Below are 16888 nucleotides of genomic sequence, written 5' to 3' on the forward strand. Positions count from 1 at the left end.
GTAGGAGTGGGGCTCAGGAGAGGAGGCTACTATACAGAATACCCTGTGGTCTGTGCCCCCTAGTGACCACAGGGTCTGTTATATTGTAGTACTGCAATAGGCAAATAACAGGAATGTTAGATCACCTGTATCTTTGTGGAGTCACCCTGATTTAAGCCCCCTCACCCAGTCACCCACAGTAATAGATAATAGTTCAGTCACCCACTGTCAGCAATTTGCACCTAAAACCTAACTTACTCAATTGAAATCCATCACTTGAAGTCCTCCAACATCTGTCTGAAGCAGTGGAGCATGCGACTGCATGTGGAGCCATCAATGGTTGCCCTGTCTGTCCACGACATTCATTTTCTATTGCTTACACTCTGCTTGGGAATTACTCACAACACAAACACAATATTATAGCAATTGCTTGGTATTACAACACACTTTAAAATGAATGCATTACATTTGAGTCTCTATACTGGAAAAAGGCACATACTGCAGGGCATGTCTATGTCACTGGTGGTGTCAAAATTTCTACCAAAACTCTTAGGCTAATGCCACACCATGTGTATGGTGCATATTTTCAGCAAGTGTTTTTCTAGTTACTTACTCCAGCTGGTCCTCATCTTTCAAAATGCACTGGCTTGGAGTCCTTTTCTTCTTATTGTAACTCCACCACATTTCGTTTCCCCAGAATCCTCTGTGCTGCCCTTGAAGCAAAATTGTGCAAAATAAAAAGCAACATATTTTTCATATTTATTTTTTATGACCAAATTCTCAGATTGTCCATAAATCCTACAATGTTGGCCCCAGGCTGACCCACCTATGCACATTTGCACTATTTAATTTGGCAAATTTGCCAAAAAAAGTGTGTCAAATATACCAGTTTATCTTACTGACATCACGGCAAGAGCTCAAATTCTCCATATTGTCTATCACTGCTGCCACCAGGTGGAATATTGCAAAACAGCAATTATTGTCCATTGACTTCAGGTGCTAAAACCAGCCAATACTCATATTCTCTATACATTGTTACTACTTCTATCAAGTTGCCACAAATGTTGCAAAACTCAGTTTTCATTGTTACATTTTGATTCATATAACAAGAAATTCCTACAATGTTCATATACTCCTACACTACTGGCATCAAATTGACCAAGTCAGTTTTGTCAGTTTTGTGCATTTGTACTATGGAATCTTGCAGAAAAACTAAGAATATATTGCAAAGCTCCTTAAAGCTCCACAATTTATTATGCTTTATGATTCTCCATTCTCCATACTCCAACTCTCTGTCTGCCAGTATCAAGCTTAAAAAAATTATAATACACAAGCCATGAATATCCTGTAAATGATATCCCTATAAACCGTGTTTGGTGATGTCATCAGTTCTAATTGGTGCTTACTGATGTAATGTCTGTGCCATGATTTACTTAAGGTGTGTACTATTATTATAAAAATATATCCCTTTTTGTAAAAAAAAAATGGGTAAGTGGATGAGAAGCAGGTAAGGAAGGGGTTAAAGAGACAAATGCCAGTATGGCAGGTTGAGTGATTGAGGAATTCTTGCCATGGGTTTGGTGGCCTCTGCTCAGCTTTACGTTTAATTGTGAAAATAATGGTGATTCTACTTGGACAAAGGATCCCAGAAAAGACCTGTTGTGGTTGGGCTCATTTGCCCATCTGACAGAAAGTGGTTGTATGGTGTGTTTTTTGGAAAACATTACAAAAGATGAGGGGTGGTATATAAAAGGGAGTTAAGGTGTAAGATGGTAGACAGGCTGTTAGATTGATGCTGTACAGTCAGATACACAATACAAGCACTTTTCAATATTCAGTAGTTTCTTCTTTATGTTATGATGCATGGGCAAAGCTGGCTAGATGCCCCAGGCAACCCAGCTTACTCTTCCCCCCCCCCCCCCCTCAGAATTCAGCACATGACTATGGGAGAATAAATCAGGAGAATGCTGCTCTAGGAGGGTTTACTCACTCCCCCAACACCACACACATACACACACACACACGTATTAGGAGGAAGTGCCCTGTCAGGGAAACTGTTAAAGTTTCACTTGAAAGAAAAAAAATGTATCCTTCCTGTTAGTGAAAAGATTCCCAAGTGAAAAGGAATTTGTCTGTGAAGCAACGTTGGGAGTCAAACAAGAAAAGCTTTGCTAAGTAATCTGAGATGGCTACAGAAGAGGATAAGGTAAGAGGACCAGGGTTACTGCATGTGTGTGTGTTGTACTGCTACTTCCTATGTATAAAGCTATATGCCTGCAGTGTTACAGTGCTGGTAATGATCAGCACAGATGTGCTCTGCATGTTTCCATGGGCATTCTTACCATACCAGAGCCGCCACGTAAATATAAGGTATAAAACACATGCTCCTCAGCACCTTTTCTATTACCTCCTCACACACTCACATTCAAGACTTTGCAAGGGCTGCACACTTTCTCTAGAAATCACTCCTATGATCTGTTTGACTTTATCTGAATCTTTCTGCCATCAAAAGATCTCTAAAATTACATTTATTTAAAGAAGCTTACACTCATTTAGTTTAGCATAACTTCAGTGCCCTTGTGTCAGAACTATGGGTAGGCAGAGTAGGTGCCTGCCTAGGGCACAATCATTGGACAGGGGCACATTTTTAACCAGAAAGTTTTTTTTGTGTTGTTTTTAGCCCAAGATATTGGTGCCATTTTAAGCCATAAGTTCAAAAGAGTTAGTGCTACCAACTGGCATGATTTACCCAGAGTGTCCCGTAGATAGCCATGTGTAGCCAAGCCACTGATATACTGCAGTCCTTGATGTTACTGTTTCTCCAGGTTGCACAGATTCAGTGGGGCTAATGGTTCCATAAGAGTTCAAGGCACCTTAGTGGGAGGGATGTTTGTCTCTAAGCCTCCCTTCATTTGAGAAAGATTGTTCCTCTCCTTTACGGCAGTGACAGACAGGGAGATTTGTCACCCCGCCACAAATCTTTGTTGCCGCAGGCAACTAATCTCCCTGATATGCCATCCCACCGGCAAGAATGTAAATCGCCGGTGGGATGGCATACGCTTAGCAACGATTTGGCGAAGTCGGTCGAAGTTGCCTTGAGAGGAAACTTCGGGAGACTTCAGAAATTGTAGCGTTGCGTACGCCATCCCACCGGCGATTTACATTCTTGCTGGAGGGATGGCATTGCGGGGAGATTAGTCTCCTGCGGCAACGAAGTTTTGTGGTGGGGCAACTAATCTTCCCGTCTGTCACTGCCGTAAAGGGGGTTTGAAATCTCCATGTGCTTCACAACTCATTCTGCCTGTTGTTTCCTCTCCCAAAAACTACCCAGTCACTCCCGACCCCCTTATGGTGGCCATACATGTACCGATAAAACAAAGCAAACAATTGGTTCAGAGCCTGCTTAAGCAATTTAGGTTACTAGATGTATGTCATACAGGCCACCAGATCTTTTCCTCAAGCTCAGACCCTCGTCTTATAGAAATCATGACAGAATCCCTTTAATTATTTCTATAAAATCCTTCTTAGGTCAAAGTAATGTCTCCCATGGAAGATGGCCGGTGGATCTTTTCCTCAAGCTCACTACCGTCAGACCCTCGTCTCATGGCAACATTAGCTAATGGATATCTGGGTACTCGAGTTTATGGAGATGTTTTTCATGTGAATGGTGTTTACAATGGAGCTGGAGGCAACTGCCACAGAGCTGAAATCCCTAGCCCATGCTTCAAGCTGGTTGCAGCTAAAGAAATACTTCTAACTGAGAACTTTGCACTAAACATCAAAAGAGGTAAAAAAAAACAAAGGCTGATATGTCATAGAATTTTTTTTTTTAAAAAAAGCACATTGAGAACAATGTGAAACAATTTTTCGTATTTCATTTTTTTTTTGTGTGTGTGTGTACAAAATATTTAGTAACCCATCTGCCCAGGGTCGGACTGGGCCACCAGGGCACCAGACAGCTCAGACCGATTACTAATGGCACTCACCCAGCCACTGGTGTCCCTCCCCATACGCGTCGAAAGAGGACGTAGGGGCCCCTGCGGGAGGTTATAGGGGAGTGGCGGGACCCCTATGGGGGATGCGGTGGTGGCACCTTGGGTCGGCATCCTCGGGTGGGCCCTGCATCCCCCAGTCTGACCCTGCATCTGCCTGTGTAAAAAAAGCTGCATTGTTCAACCCCCTCTTTTTTATTTGCTTGTAGCCTATAAATGCAGAGTAGTACAGCAGGCATCATTTTCTGGATTTTTGAATCTCTTATTTCTCTCTTCTTAATCACATGTGCCAGAAAGCTCAGTGTCAGTGACCCTGCCAAACAAAATCCAAAGACCTAGAACAGTGATCCCCAACCAGTGGCTCGGGGGCAACATGCTGCTCACCACCTCCTTGGATGTTGCTCTCAGTGCCCCCAAACCAGGTAGTTATTTTTGAATTCCTGACTTGGGGGCAAGCTTTGCTTGAATAAAAACAAGAGTTACTACCAAATAAGTATTTGGAGGATGCTGTGCTACTCTGCATCTATAGTTCTACTTTCCAGACAGGGACGCTTTTGCATCTAATAGACACTGTGGAGAAGGAGCAGGGATGGGGGACAATGGAAGGTAGTCTATAGGGGCTTTTGCCTTTGGGGCATTTAGTTCTCCCTTAATGGTGGTCTTATGCCTCTAAAATGGGCGTTGGTCTGGGTGATTTCTCTCTGAGAGGAAACTTCAGGCGACTGTGGGACATTGCAGCAACGTGTATGCCATCCCACCAGCGGTTTACAGGGAATCTCAACAAAACATGTACAGTATTATCCCCATGGTAAATCTGTGGTACGGTGATACCTTCCCCAGGGCTTGTTGTTGCAAACGGGCAAATTTGAATGCAATCGCGCTGTGTCTACGACAGTTGTGTCTGATTTTTTTTGTTTCCTAATTATGAATGGTATCATTCCTCTTGCAGTGCCACAGCAAAGTATTTTCACATGTTGTCCATAAGGTATTCAATAATGTTTTCTTATATTTCTCTAATCTGTCCTTAGGTACATTTATCCACACGCTGCAGTGTCCGTCATTTACTGCAACCCATCAGACCTTTGCTCATCGCAGTTACTGTCACCTCTTGGTAAACATTGTGACTTTAACATCAACACAAGGAACCCATCCAGTCAGTGTGGACCTTCAAAGCAAGTTCAAGATAGAAAGTCCAGATCTGAATTTGCAGGAAGGGCCAGACTTTAGGGAATTTAAGTGAGTATGAACAGGTTATTATTTCATGGGGAAGAAAGAAAGATTAAAAATAACTTGCATGTTAGTCAGATTACAATTGTTTTTTGACATTGGGGTTTTCCATTTAAATTATGTAGTTTTATTTGGCAGGCTATTAGGGGAAAATAAGTATTATCTTAAGTGATCAGACTGTCTTTAATCAATGGATGCAGATGGCTAAAGCTGGCCATACACGTGGCGATCTCACGATGTTTCGTACGACCGTCGGTCGCACGAAACATCGTCAGATCCGCCACACACCATTCAGGGCTGAATCGGCAGGTAAGGAGGTAGAAACAATAGGATTTCTACCTCCTTCTGCCGATTCAGCTCTGAAGGGAGAATTTTGGTCAGGCGCCTTCTATGGCGCCCGATCAAAATTTTCTAACTTGGCCGATCGGCGAGCCGACCGATTTCAGCAGCTTCCTGCGATATCGGTCGGCTCGCTGACATGCCATACACGCACCGATTATCGTACGAAACGAGGTTTCGTACGATAATATCAGTGCGTGTATGGCCACCTTAAACATAGCAGGACAGATAGCAAACACATTGTAATAAAAGATAAGACAAGATCTCTTAGAAGTCTTTTTGTTAGGACTCTGGCACACGGGGAGATTAGTCGCCTGCGGCAAATCTCCCTGTTTGCAGGCGCCTAATCTCCCCGAAATGCCATCCCACCAGCGAAAATGTAAATCGCCGGTGGGATGGCATACGCGGTGGCACAATTTCACTGAAATTGAGAGGAAACTTCAATTGTGCCGCCGCGAATGCCATCCCACCAGCGATTTTCATTTTCGGTGGTGGGATGGCATTTCGGGGAGGCACCTAATCTCCCCGTGTGCCAGAGCCCTTAACTGCACTTTCATGTGCTTTGTCTAGTGGTGATCATCTGTCATTTGTAAAACGATATGGCTACACTTCGGAACTGGATTACTGCATTTAAGATAATGCCAGACAGGGCTGAAATGCATAATCTCACATTTTGTGCCAAAGTCTGCTCTGTCAGCCTGGAACTGGGCCGATGCAATGGTTCTGGGTGCAGGCACATGAAAAGGCTGATGCCAGCGTAGAGGCTGATTCTCAGCCTGGGTTTATTTACATGCCAAGAAGCAGTCTGTCTGACATCAGCCTACAGTTCAGGTCATGGCAATTATGTATTGTTCAGAAATATTGTGTTCTTACATCCCTGTATTAATATATCTTATAGGTATATCTTTGGAAGTACTCTGGAGTCAGAAACAGAGTCATGTCCTGTTAAGTCTATCCATATGATATGGACTCCTGTCCCTCCATACCTGGAGCTCACAAGTAGTAAGGAGAAGACTTGGGTATTCCTCGCAGCAGTGTGTGAAACTGAAAAAGATGTGAAAGAAAAATTTGCTGAAGGCCTCACATTAATTGCTGAAAATGAGCTGTGTTCCTCTCATGAAAGAGCTTGGGCAGAGTTCTGGGCACAAAGTTCTATAGAGATGGATAGTTCTTTGTCCATGATACAATCAGTGAATGGCTGTCTTTATTATCTACTTTCTTCCCTTCCACAACTGGGGTATTCTGGTGAATTTTATGGAATAAGCCCTGGTGGCCTTTCCAATGGCCGCAGCAAAGAAGACTATTGGGGACATGTATTCTGGGATCAGGTATGATTCATTTTGTCAGGATTAAAATAAGCTCAGATTTCTGAATTATACCACACATAAATTAACATCATAAATGCACTTTACATTTAATAAAATTCTAAATATTCCTAAAAAAATATTTTAGGCAATTCTATTCTAGCTTGATGATCTGAACACACTGTAAACATGGCCACTACAGTAAAATTATTTATAGTGTACATTGAAGAGATGCACAAACCAACAAGCTCCTTACCCAAACTTTGAGATACTCTATTCTAAAATATACATGTAAATAACTGGTTTTCTTTGTAATCTCTAGTGTTTCATTCATATAAATGTGGTTAACTGTAATCAGCATAGAGTTCTCTGTTTCATAAGGATATCTGGGTGTATCCAAACATCCTACTGTTCTATCCAGAGATGGCTAAGCACATTCTCAAATACAGGATAAGGACCCTCAAGGGAGCGCTGCAAAATGCCCAGAAACAAGGCTACAAGGTCAGTTTTCATAATGTTTGGTGCTAAAGGGTTTTAGATGAGTCTTCAAATTTGTTCTTGAACAGGGCAATACTAACTAAAATACAAATTTTGCTAAGTTAAAACTTAACCTTTATTATACATAATTAAAATACAAGGTTTATATTAACATATTAATATAACATGCATGGATATTTTCCCAAAATATGAAATCAAATAAATCATGCAAAATTGTAACAGTGTTGTTTATAGATGTAAACAATATTCAGCACATAATAGGGGCATAGAAAAAGAGAAGACCTAATGAACTTCCCTATGGTTAAACCAGTCTCACCCCAGACCCCCACACGGGCTCTATGTCATAGAATGGGGGAAACCCTGCCTGAGTCTAGTCATGAATCCTTGATAGGTCCTGTTGCTTTAGACTTATCACTAGTAGGATAATGTTTGGAAATAGTTCAATAAGGTATAAATTTTTTTTCTTTTTTTAGGGTGCTAAGTTTCCCTGGGAAAGTGCTTTAACTGGCTGTGAAGTCTGCCCTGACAACATTTATGGAGACCAGGAAATTCACATTAACGGAGATGTTCTATTAGCATTCCAACAATATTATTATTTGACTAAGGTAAACTTTTTATTTTTTAAGATGCACCGCACAACAATATTGTGTAAATGCAAATAACATGCTATTAATATTACTAACATAACATGTTTATTAAATTGGCTGCAGAGCACTAATCCTTGCAGTCATACTACTAACTCTGCCCACTTGCCTTGGGCAAAAAAAACCCAATCAGCAATGTCCCAGTAAAAGGTTTATGTATCACCTAATGAAGAATTTCCTATGTAAAACCCACAAGCTGTCTATTTCGATTATCATCTGGTTTCAACAATCACTTGGGGAGCAATTTCTGTGTAAAGCTCACTGGTCTGGCCTTGGCCAGCTTCAAATATGCCCAGGACAGTGGCCTTACTGTTGTTGAAGTATGCAGCACAGCTGGTTGTAGACAGGAACTGCTTCCACAAGTGAGTGGTGCACTACACAGATAGGGGAACTCTATACAGGAACTGCTTCCACAAGTGAGTGGTGCACTACACAGATAGGGGAACTCTATACAGGAACTGCTTCCACAAGTGAGTGGTGCACTACACAGATAGGGGAACTCTATACAGGAACTGCTTCCACAAGTGAGTGGTGCACTACACAGATAGGGGAACTTTATACAGGAACTGCTTTCACATGTGATTTATGAACATATTGTTGTTGTTGAACTAAACAGAGATGATGTTTAGCTGCTTGCATTAATATTGCATGTGTAATAGCCACCACGTTTATGTGCCAATTTTGATAGCTGAATTTAGTTTATCCCTTTATTAGGACTTGGACTTCTTTGCTTCTGAGGGAGGATGGGAAGTAGTGAGCTCAGTTGCTGAATACTGGTGTAGCAGAGTGGTATGGAGCAAAGAAGAGCAGAACTATCATCTGAATGGTTAGCCCAAATACTGTGCATACTTATACTACTTTTTAATCTATATATTTTATCTAGTTATCTGTAGCATTTAATATTAGAACTCAGACAATGACTTTAACAAAACCCCTTTTTTTTACTTATTTATATAAAAGTAAAGCATTGATTACTAAATTATATATAATGCTCCAGTAACCCAAAAATGCCTTTAAGGTTGATCAGACAAATCCGTCATATTGGCAGGCAACATACACTCGGAGAATGTTTTATTATTATTCACCACTGAAGCAAATAGAGTGATGAAGAATGTAAATGTAGCCTGCCAAAAGGACTGAGCTGCAATTTTGTTACCCACAATTTGAGATTTGTTTAAAAAATGTAAGAAATCAAAATAATGCCACCTAAACTGTTTACAGAAAATTATGATTTACTTTTTTTTGCCTCGGCTTAACATGATCTTCATTAATTCATTTAAAATTTTTCATAAATCTAGGGACAATAGCTGGAACAAAACATGACTGCAGGAAAAAAAGATCATGCAAATGTTAATATATGTGCGCTACAGCATTTTGTACAGATTGGTTGGAAACTGACTGAATTTTGCAAATAATCTGTTCTCACATTTAGCATTCCTTTAAAATAGTGTTATATGATGCATTCCAGCAAGTTTGACATTTCTAAACCTATTAAATCCCTATTACTATTTTACATAACAAGAATATGTTTTTGGTTTGTTTTAAAGGTGTGATGCCCCCCGATGAGTATCACTGGGATGTTAACAACTCAGCATACACCAATGCTTTGGTCCAGACAAGGTAATGGTTGTTTCCTTTTCTGTCACTGTTGGTGGCACTGGGCACACCGTGCTGCACCGTTTCTACTTTTTCTCCTATGAGGGGAAAACTCCAGGTGTGACATTAGCCTTAATGATAGTGCCAAGGCCAGATTTACCCTTAATATCAGCCTTGCTCATACTTTTTATGGTAAACACCTCTAGATGTCAGTAACCGTATGTTAAAGGAAATACAAAGGTAAATGTTTGAGTTCATATGAGTGAATGGCATCACAGAAACAAGAAATGGAAAGAAGTGTTTATTCTGTGAAGGGGGAAGTTTATTTAACTTGTTAATTAATTAATTTGAATTAAATGAATAAGAGTTAGGAATCCAAGGCATATAGAAAAGGTATAATACTGCTAAGGATAATAGTGTTTTGGGATTTAAGGAATTACTGTCTTGGGAAAACACATCAGTTAATAGAACTTCTTCAGCAGAATCCTGCATTGAAATCTGATCAGATTTTTTTTTATATTTAATTTAGAAATTTTACATGGGGCTAGCCATATTCATCATTTCCCAGGGTTGGAGTGATATCCCCCTCCCTTTCCCCCAAGCAGCCGATCAGCAGATCAATGGGAAGGGAGCAAGATAGCAGCTCCCAGTAGATATCAGAATAGCACTCAATAGTAAGAAATCCAAGTCCGGCTTGGGACTCCTCCAGTTACATGGGAGTAGGAGAAACAATAAGCTTACATGAAAACAGTTCTAATGTGTAGCGCTGGCTCCTTCTGAAAGCTCAGACTCAGGCACAATGCACTGAGATGGCACCTATACACCAATATTACAACTAAAAAATATATATTTGCTGGTTCAAAAATAAAATTGTAAATGGTGGAGTGAATTATTTGCTATGTAAACAATGACATTTAGAAATATAAAGTACACCATAAAAATCATGACAGAATTTTTTTAAGTACAAAGTTAGACTTTTGGGCTAACGACATATGAAGGCTGATCTTGGCTTGCAGAAAAGAAATGGCAGAAAGCTGACATTAGCTTTCTTGTTTGCCTGCACCCAGAACCACTGTGTCTGCCAAGGTGCAGGCACATGTGGCGGATATCTGCTCGGAAATGCAAACTTTCATGTTTAAGCGCCGGTATCTGCCACGCAGGCCCGGATTTGTGGAGAGGCCACAAAGGCCCGGGCCTAGGGCGGCAGAAGTTTAGGGGCGGCATGCCGCCCCGCCGCAAGAACATTTTTAAATTTTGCTCCCATACGGAGCAGTCGGGACCTCTCCCCACTGCTCCGTATGGGAGTTAAAAGGAGCGTTCGCGCATGCGCAATGGGGAGCTGGCGCGTAGCGCATGCGCACTGGGAGGGCCGCGTTTGCGCATGCGCACTGGGGGGCCGCGTTTGCGCATGCGCACTGGGGGGGAGCGTTCGCGCATGCGCACGGGGGACTCCCACAGGGGCGGCCTCGGGGCGCACCGGATAGAAATCTGGCCCTGCTGCCACGCGTGCCTGCATCCAGGCCAGCCCCCGTGGGGCATTAGCCAAAAGCAAGAGAAAAGTGTGAATTGGATGTGTTAAATCTTAGGCACCCCCCAGTGATTGTAATCACTTAACTGGTACCTCGGGTCTGTGCTCCTGTTAGAAGAAAACTGTGCATCACCAACGATTTTCTTCCTGCATCATCTTTAATGCGCGGGTGTGCTTGCACAGTTGAGTGACAAGCCGAACTTTACCAAAAAGAGAAGCTTTTTTTATGCAGATGTGCTGGGCCCAGGGGGGTATTGAAAAAAGAAGAACGCTTAATAACGTGCTTAATAAGTAGAACGCCGGGCCAGTGCAGTTTTCTGCTAACAGGAGCGCAGGCCTGGGGTAAGGTAAGTGATTCAGGTAAGTGATTACAATCACTGGGGGGTGCCTATGTGATTTATTCTTTCCTTAAATAACAATTGATAATATAATTAATATAGTGTAATGTTATCCCTGATATTCAGTATAATCATGTTTACTTATTTGTAGTACTCTTTTAAAAAACTTCCATCCTACACAGCTTAAATTTTGCCATAGACCTGGCTGTTTCTCTGGAGCATCACATCCCTGACTCATGGAAAGATGTAGCCAGCAAGATCAAAGTGCCTTTTGACCCGAAGATAAATTACCATCCAGAATTTGATGGATATGAAATATGTAGGTAACAGATTAATATTTATAAAAATGCAATGTAATGTGATTATAACATTTTTATATTAAAACAATGTCCAGGGTTTCTTTATTGTTGCCTGGAGCAAATGCCCCGTATGTGGGCAGTATGTGCACTGCTTATACATGGCAGATAGTGTGCATTAGTGCACAGTTATTTTGTTAAAGGGGCAGTATATACCATTTTTTAACATGAGCTCAACGCTGAAAATAGTTTTTGCCTATTGTTTTAATCAATAGTTATATGTAGCTTTTGTTATTTCTTGCACTGGACAAGAAAACAAAAAACACTTTTACTTTTTCTGGTTCTGCTGAGTCACTGTGTGCAGACAGGACCTTACTAGTCCAGAGATAAGAGTGTGTGTGAGAGGCTAAGGGAAATTCCCAATTGCTTTCTTAAATAAAAGGAGGCTCGGATATATAGAGCCAGCTTGTATTTTTATTGTAGTCTCCCTTTAGTGGTCACTAAAAACAAACCTAGTGATGGGTACCTATACTTTAAATTATTCTTCTATTCTTCAGGGCTAAAAGTGAAGCAGGCAGATGTAGTCTTGATGGGCTATCCTATGATGTTTCCCATGACCATTGAGCAACGCATGAATGACCTACAAATGTATGAGTCCCGTACAGATCCTGATGGTCCTGCAATGACCTGGGTAATAAAACAGCATGTTTCCCTGATGTTCCTGTTTAACTGCACCCAGAGTGCCCCCTGATCTAATTTAGACTGGGCACATATTATACACATCGTACAGTATACATGTCACTTAACCAATGACTTGCAATGAAAGCATGTTACATTATCAGTTCAACAATTGACATGATTGTTATTAATATGATTATAATTATATTTATATAAAATACTAAGGAATTTGATGTAATATTAAGTATACAAATTAAACCTCATATTGGCTTCCAGAGCATGTTTGCTATTGGCTGGATGGAACTGAAGAAGATTCAGGTGGCACAGCAGCAACTGAAGAAGTGCTTTGCAAACGTCACTGAGCCATTTAAGGTTAGTAGTATGATTATAACAAAAAGTGAAGATGTAGGCCTCATTTACAAAGAGTGGAGCCCCTTAGGGCCATTAGTGGGCAAACATTTTCTACACAGTTGGTCCTCCCCTTCACTTCCCCTTCCTGTGTGTGCAACCTTTCATTACTCCACCCAGTGCTAAACTGCTAATGCATATTAAAATAAACATTAAGCATTCTTACAGGAATAGATGGAACCACATTACAAAAGGCATTAAAATTAATATATATATAATCTGAACAATTCATGTAATAAAATAAGATAATCCTATTAAACTTAATAAAAATATCAATGCTATTATAATAAATGGGGGTAATTACATCATGACAGTATCAGTTTAAAAGCATGAAGTGGCAACCCTGTTCTGCACCAACATAACTGATTTCCACAATATGTATACATGTGTACACACACATTTACTAATAAACCCTGAACCGTACCATTATGATCTGCAGCTTAATCTGAGTTTAGAAATAGCCCTTGGTGAATTCTGCTTGCTCCTAGATTTGGACTGAGAATGCAGATGGATCTGGAGCGGTGAATTTTCTCACAGGGATGGGTGGATTTCTTCAGGCCATACTGTTTGGCTACACTGGACTAAGGTTGGTTTTATTTGAGAAATCAAAAATATCATTAATTCAAATCCAATTGCTCTCCTGTGCATGTTATACTAAACGTGTGATATCATATTGTTTTTTTTGTTTTTTTAAATCAGTTTATAATTAAAAAAGGTTTTAAAAGCCTCTTCTTCTGACAGTGTCTTCAGTGATCAAAGCTTTTGTGGGGCACAAAAGTGAATTCCCTATGCAGGAAGCCCCCATGTATATATCACAGTACTATGGGGGTCATGTACCAAGACCCAGGGTAGAATGCAAGTTGGAGAGAGCACTTCTTCCCCAGGTCATTGCTTTCCAACTTGCAATGGATAAAAAAAATGTTTGCTGTTGCTCCCCAACTTGTTTGTCTGAATGACTCTCAAGTTACAGGATGAGGATGGGCAGCTGTGGGGACAGCTACATGCCTCCTCCCGTACTACCCTTGTAAGTACATAATTATTTATATATATGGCCAGCTGCAGGTCTCTGTGCTCTGAAACAGAAACCTGTGGCAATGCATTTAGGCAAGGAGGCAGTGTATACTTTGCAGTCTGCCATCTTTCCTACAAAAGAGACCTTATGAGTTTGTTCCAGCATGGTTTTATGCACAATAAATATTGTCAGACAAGTTTAAAGGAACAGTAACACCAAAACATTCAAGTGTATAAAAGAAATTCCAATATAATGTACTGCTGCTCTGCACTGGTACAACTGGTGTGTTTGCCTCAGAAACACTACTATGGTTTATATAAAGAATGCTGCTGTGTAGCCATGGGGGCAGCCATTCAAAGGAGAAAAGGCACAGGCACTTAGCAGATAACAGATAAAACACTATTGTATTCTACAGAGCTTATCCGTTATCTGTTATGTAACCTGTGGCTTTTCTCCTTTTTTCCAGCTTGAATAGCTGCCCCCGTGGCTACACAGCAGCTTATTTATATAAACTATAGTAGTGTTCCTGAAGCAAACACACAACTTTTACCAGTGCAGGGCAACAGTACATTATATTTCTTTTACTTTAAAACTCTTTAATTTTTTGGTGTTACTGTTCCTTTAAGTCCCTTCTATGAGGAGGGAAGAAGAAGCATTTGCACTGGGGTAGCAGTACTTACATTTTGTTAAAGCATTTAACGCAGTCTATAATTTTGCTATGCCACTAACAACTGGTGAGTAATTTATGACCTCCTGGGCAGTGTGCAAAGTGTGAAAAGGTAAGCAAAATGCCCACTTTTGGCACTTTGCTCAATGCCTTCCTGTCTTGCAGAATTACCACAGTGTTCGGTTTCAGACCACAGACACCTGTAGCTGCTCTGAAGAATATATTGCTGATTGCATTCATCAACAATATATTCATAGGAGGGAAGGGAAAGGCATGAATATATATATTTACAAATATATTAGACTAAATTGGTCTTTATATGTATATGATGGAAATCATTTGGAGGACTTGAACTTGATTATCTTTTATTCAGTCCAAATGGATATGTTCTCATCCAGGCTGTAAATAAAAGGCTCAACTTTACCATTTATCATTCGCTCAATAGGATCAGGAGTGTCAGGAAACAAATGTTTAATTATATTTAACTGAAACTTACATTTATGTGAAAAATAACATAAGTACTCATTTTCCTTAATTTTTCCCTTTTTTAGAATTGCTAAAGCCCATTTGAGCTTTGACCCAATATTACCTGATGACATCCCCAGACTGCACATCACTGGAGTTTTCTATCTTGGCAACAAATTGAATTTCACCCTCAGCAGTAATATTATCACAATAGAAGTCACATCAGTACTTAAAGGACAGAATTGCACACTAGAGATTTATTTTAGTCAACTTGAACCAAGTTTGCCTTTATACATAGGTAAGTAATACGTTATTGATTAGGGATGCACCTAGGGCTGCCACCTGTCCGGTCTTGACACGGACATCACTGTTTTTGGATGGGCTGTCTGGGTCAAAACTTCCTTCCGGGTTTTCAAAGGTATTGACTCACTGAGATTGTGATCGCCACGTCATAGCCCCCGCCCAGTGATGTCCCGGCCCGTGTCTTACCCTTCCCCGTGACATCACTGCCCGCCCTCTGCCCAATGACAAATGCCGGCAGACGTTGCAACCCTAGATGCACCCAGTTCAGGATTCCTTTTAGGTTTCAGCCAAGATTTGAGTCCATGCTTCTGGCATGCATTTCTCTTTAACCCTTCCTTATCCAAATAAGAACTTGGCTCGGTATTCAGGCGAATCTTTCACAAAAAGGATTCGAGGTTTTGCCAGCTCCTAAAATTGTGGATTCGGTGCATTCAGTTCAGCTTTTAGTATGTTATAGAACGTCACTTCCTAGATCATACGTAAAGTTAAACTACCACTTTTTTAGGAACAATCTTTTTATTTTGTATTGACAATTTTTCTTAAATAACAATTTCTAATATTTTTTATAGGTAGACCTGTGTCATTCCCAACAAGAGCCGGGCAAGTTCAGTTAAAACAATCCCAGGAGTGAACTCTATATAATGACTTTGTATCGCTTTGTATGACTGTATAATTATCGGTGCTGACATTATGCCTGCCAAAGAACAAGTTGGACAAAATTTTGTATAAATGAACAAATAAATTAATCTAAATCTCAATTCAATACAAATGAAAAATCAACACACATTTTAATTCCCAACTTTATTCAACCAAGTCAGTCGGAATTCTTTAAAGGGGAACCAAACACCCCCTAAACAAATTCATATAAAGTGTACAAGGAGGAGTAAGTATAAATTGCTAAAGCAAGCTGATTTCTAATTGTTAAAGCAAGTCCAACATGGACTTAAACACAAGAAGGATAACAGGCATTTGATACCAGCAAATAAATTAACTGTGACTTATAAGGAATAAAGGTCCCCATACACGCTGAGATCCACTCGCTTGGCGAGATCGCCAAGTGAGCTGATCTGCACCCGATATCCCCACCTACGGGTGGGCGATATCGGGGAGCGTGTAGTTAAAAAAAATTATTTGATCGTTTGGCCCCAAGGGGCAGTCGGTTCGGGGACCGCATCAACGAGCCAATGTGGTCCCCGATCCGACGGAATTTTCTAACCTGGCCGACCGAGATCTGGCCAATTTCAGGCCAGATATTGGTCGCCCAGACCCCTCGTTTCTGCCCCTACATGGGCAGATAAGCTGCCGAATTGGTCCTAGGGAGTCAAGAGTCAATCATTACTGATAAATGGCTTTTGAGCTAGTGAATGTGGTTCAAATGGGTCACTTGATGAAACCAAATGCAGGGCAATTTGAACATCAAAAGTAGAGTATTTTAAGGCCAGCGTCACACATATTTTATTATATTATATATATATATATATATATACACACACACACACACACACAGAGAGAAAGGTCCTAATAAGGACCGAAACGTTGGTTTTAACAATATATCTACAATAAAAAAAAATTTGATGAAACATTGAAGGGTGTGCTGGCCACAGATGATTATTT

The 16888-nt window shown here is 40.6% G+C and overlaps 1 protein-coding gene across 1 annotated transcript; it reads left to right on the top strand.

Annotated features, from left to right (window-relative positions):
• Positions 1 to 1979: 1979 nt before the first annotated feature.
• Positions 1980 to 16032, top strand: pgghg (protein-glucosylgalactosylhydroxylysine glucosidase). The gene is made up of 14 exons (XM_002939332.5): positions 1980 to 2185; positions 3508 to 3766; positions 5000 to 5207; positions 6436 to 6865; positions 7223 to 7342; positions 7813 to 7944; positions 8698 to 8809; positions 9531 to 9603; positions 11628 to 11764; positions 12299 to 12432; positions 12696 to 12791; positions 13316 to 13413; positions 15058 to 15269; positions 15844 to 16032. Exons 1-14 carry the CDS (start codon positions 2165 to 2167, stop codon positions 15903 to 15905), a joined length of 2094 nt encoding a protein of 697 aa, XP_002939378.3. The 5' UTR covers positions 1980 to 2164; the 3' UTR covers positions 15906 to 16032.
• The last annotated feature ends 856 nt before the right edge of the window (positions 16033 to 16888 follow it).

This window comes from Xenopus tropicalis, chromosome 4 (assembly GCF_000004195.4).
Source record: "Xenopus tropicalis strain Nigerian chromosome 4, UCB_Xtro_10.0, whole genome shotgun sequence".
Taxonomy (NCBI): domain Eukaryota; kingdom Metazoa; phylum Chordata; class Amphibia; order Anura; family Pipidae; genus Xenopus; species Xenopus tropicalis.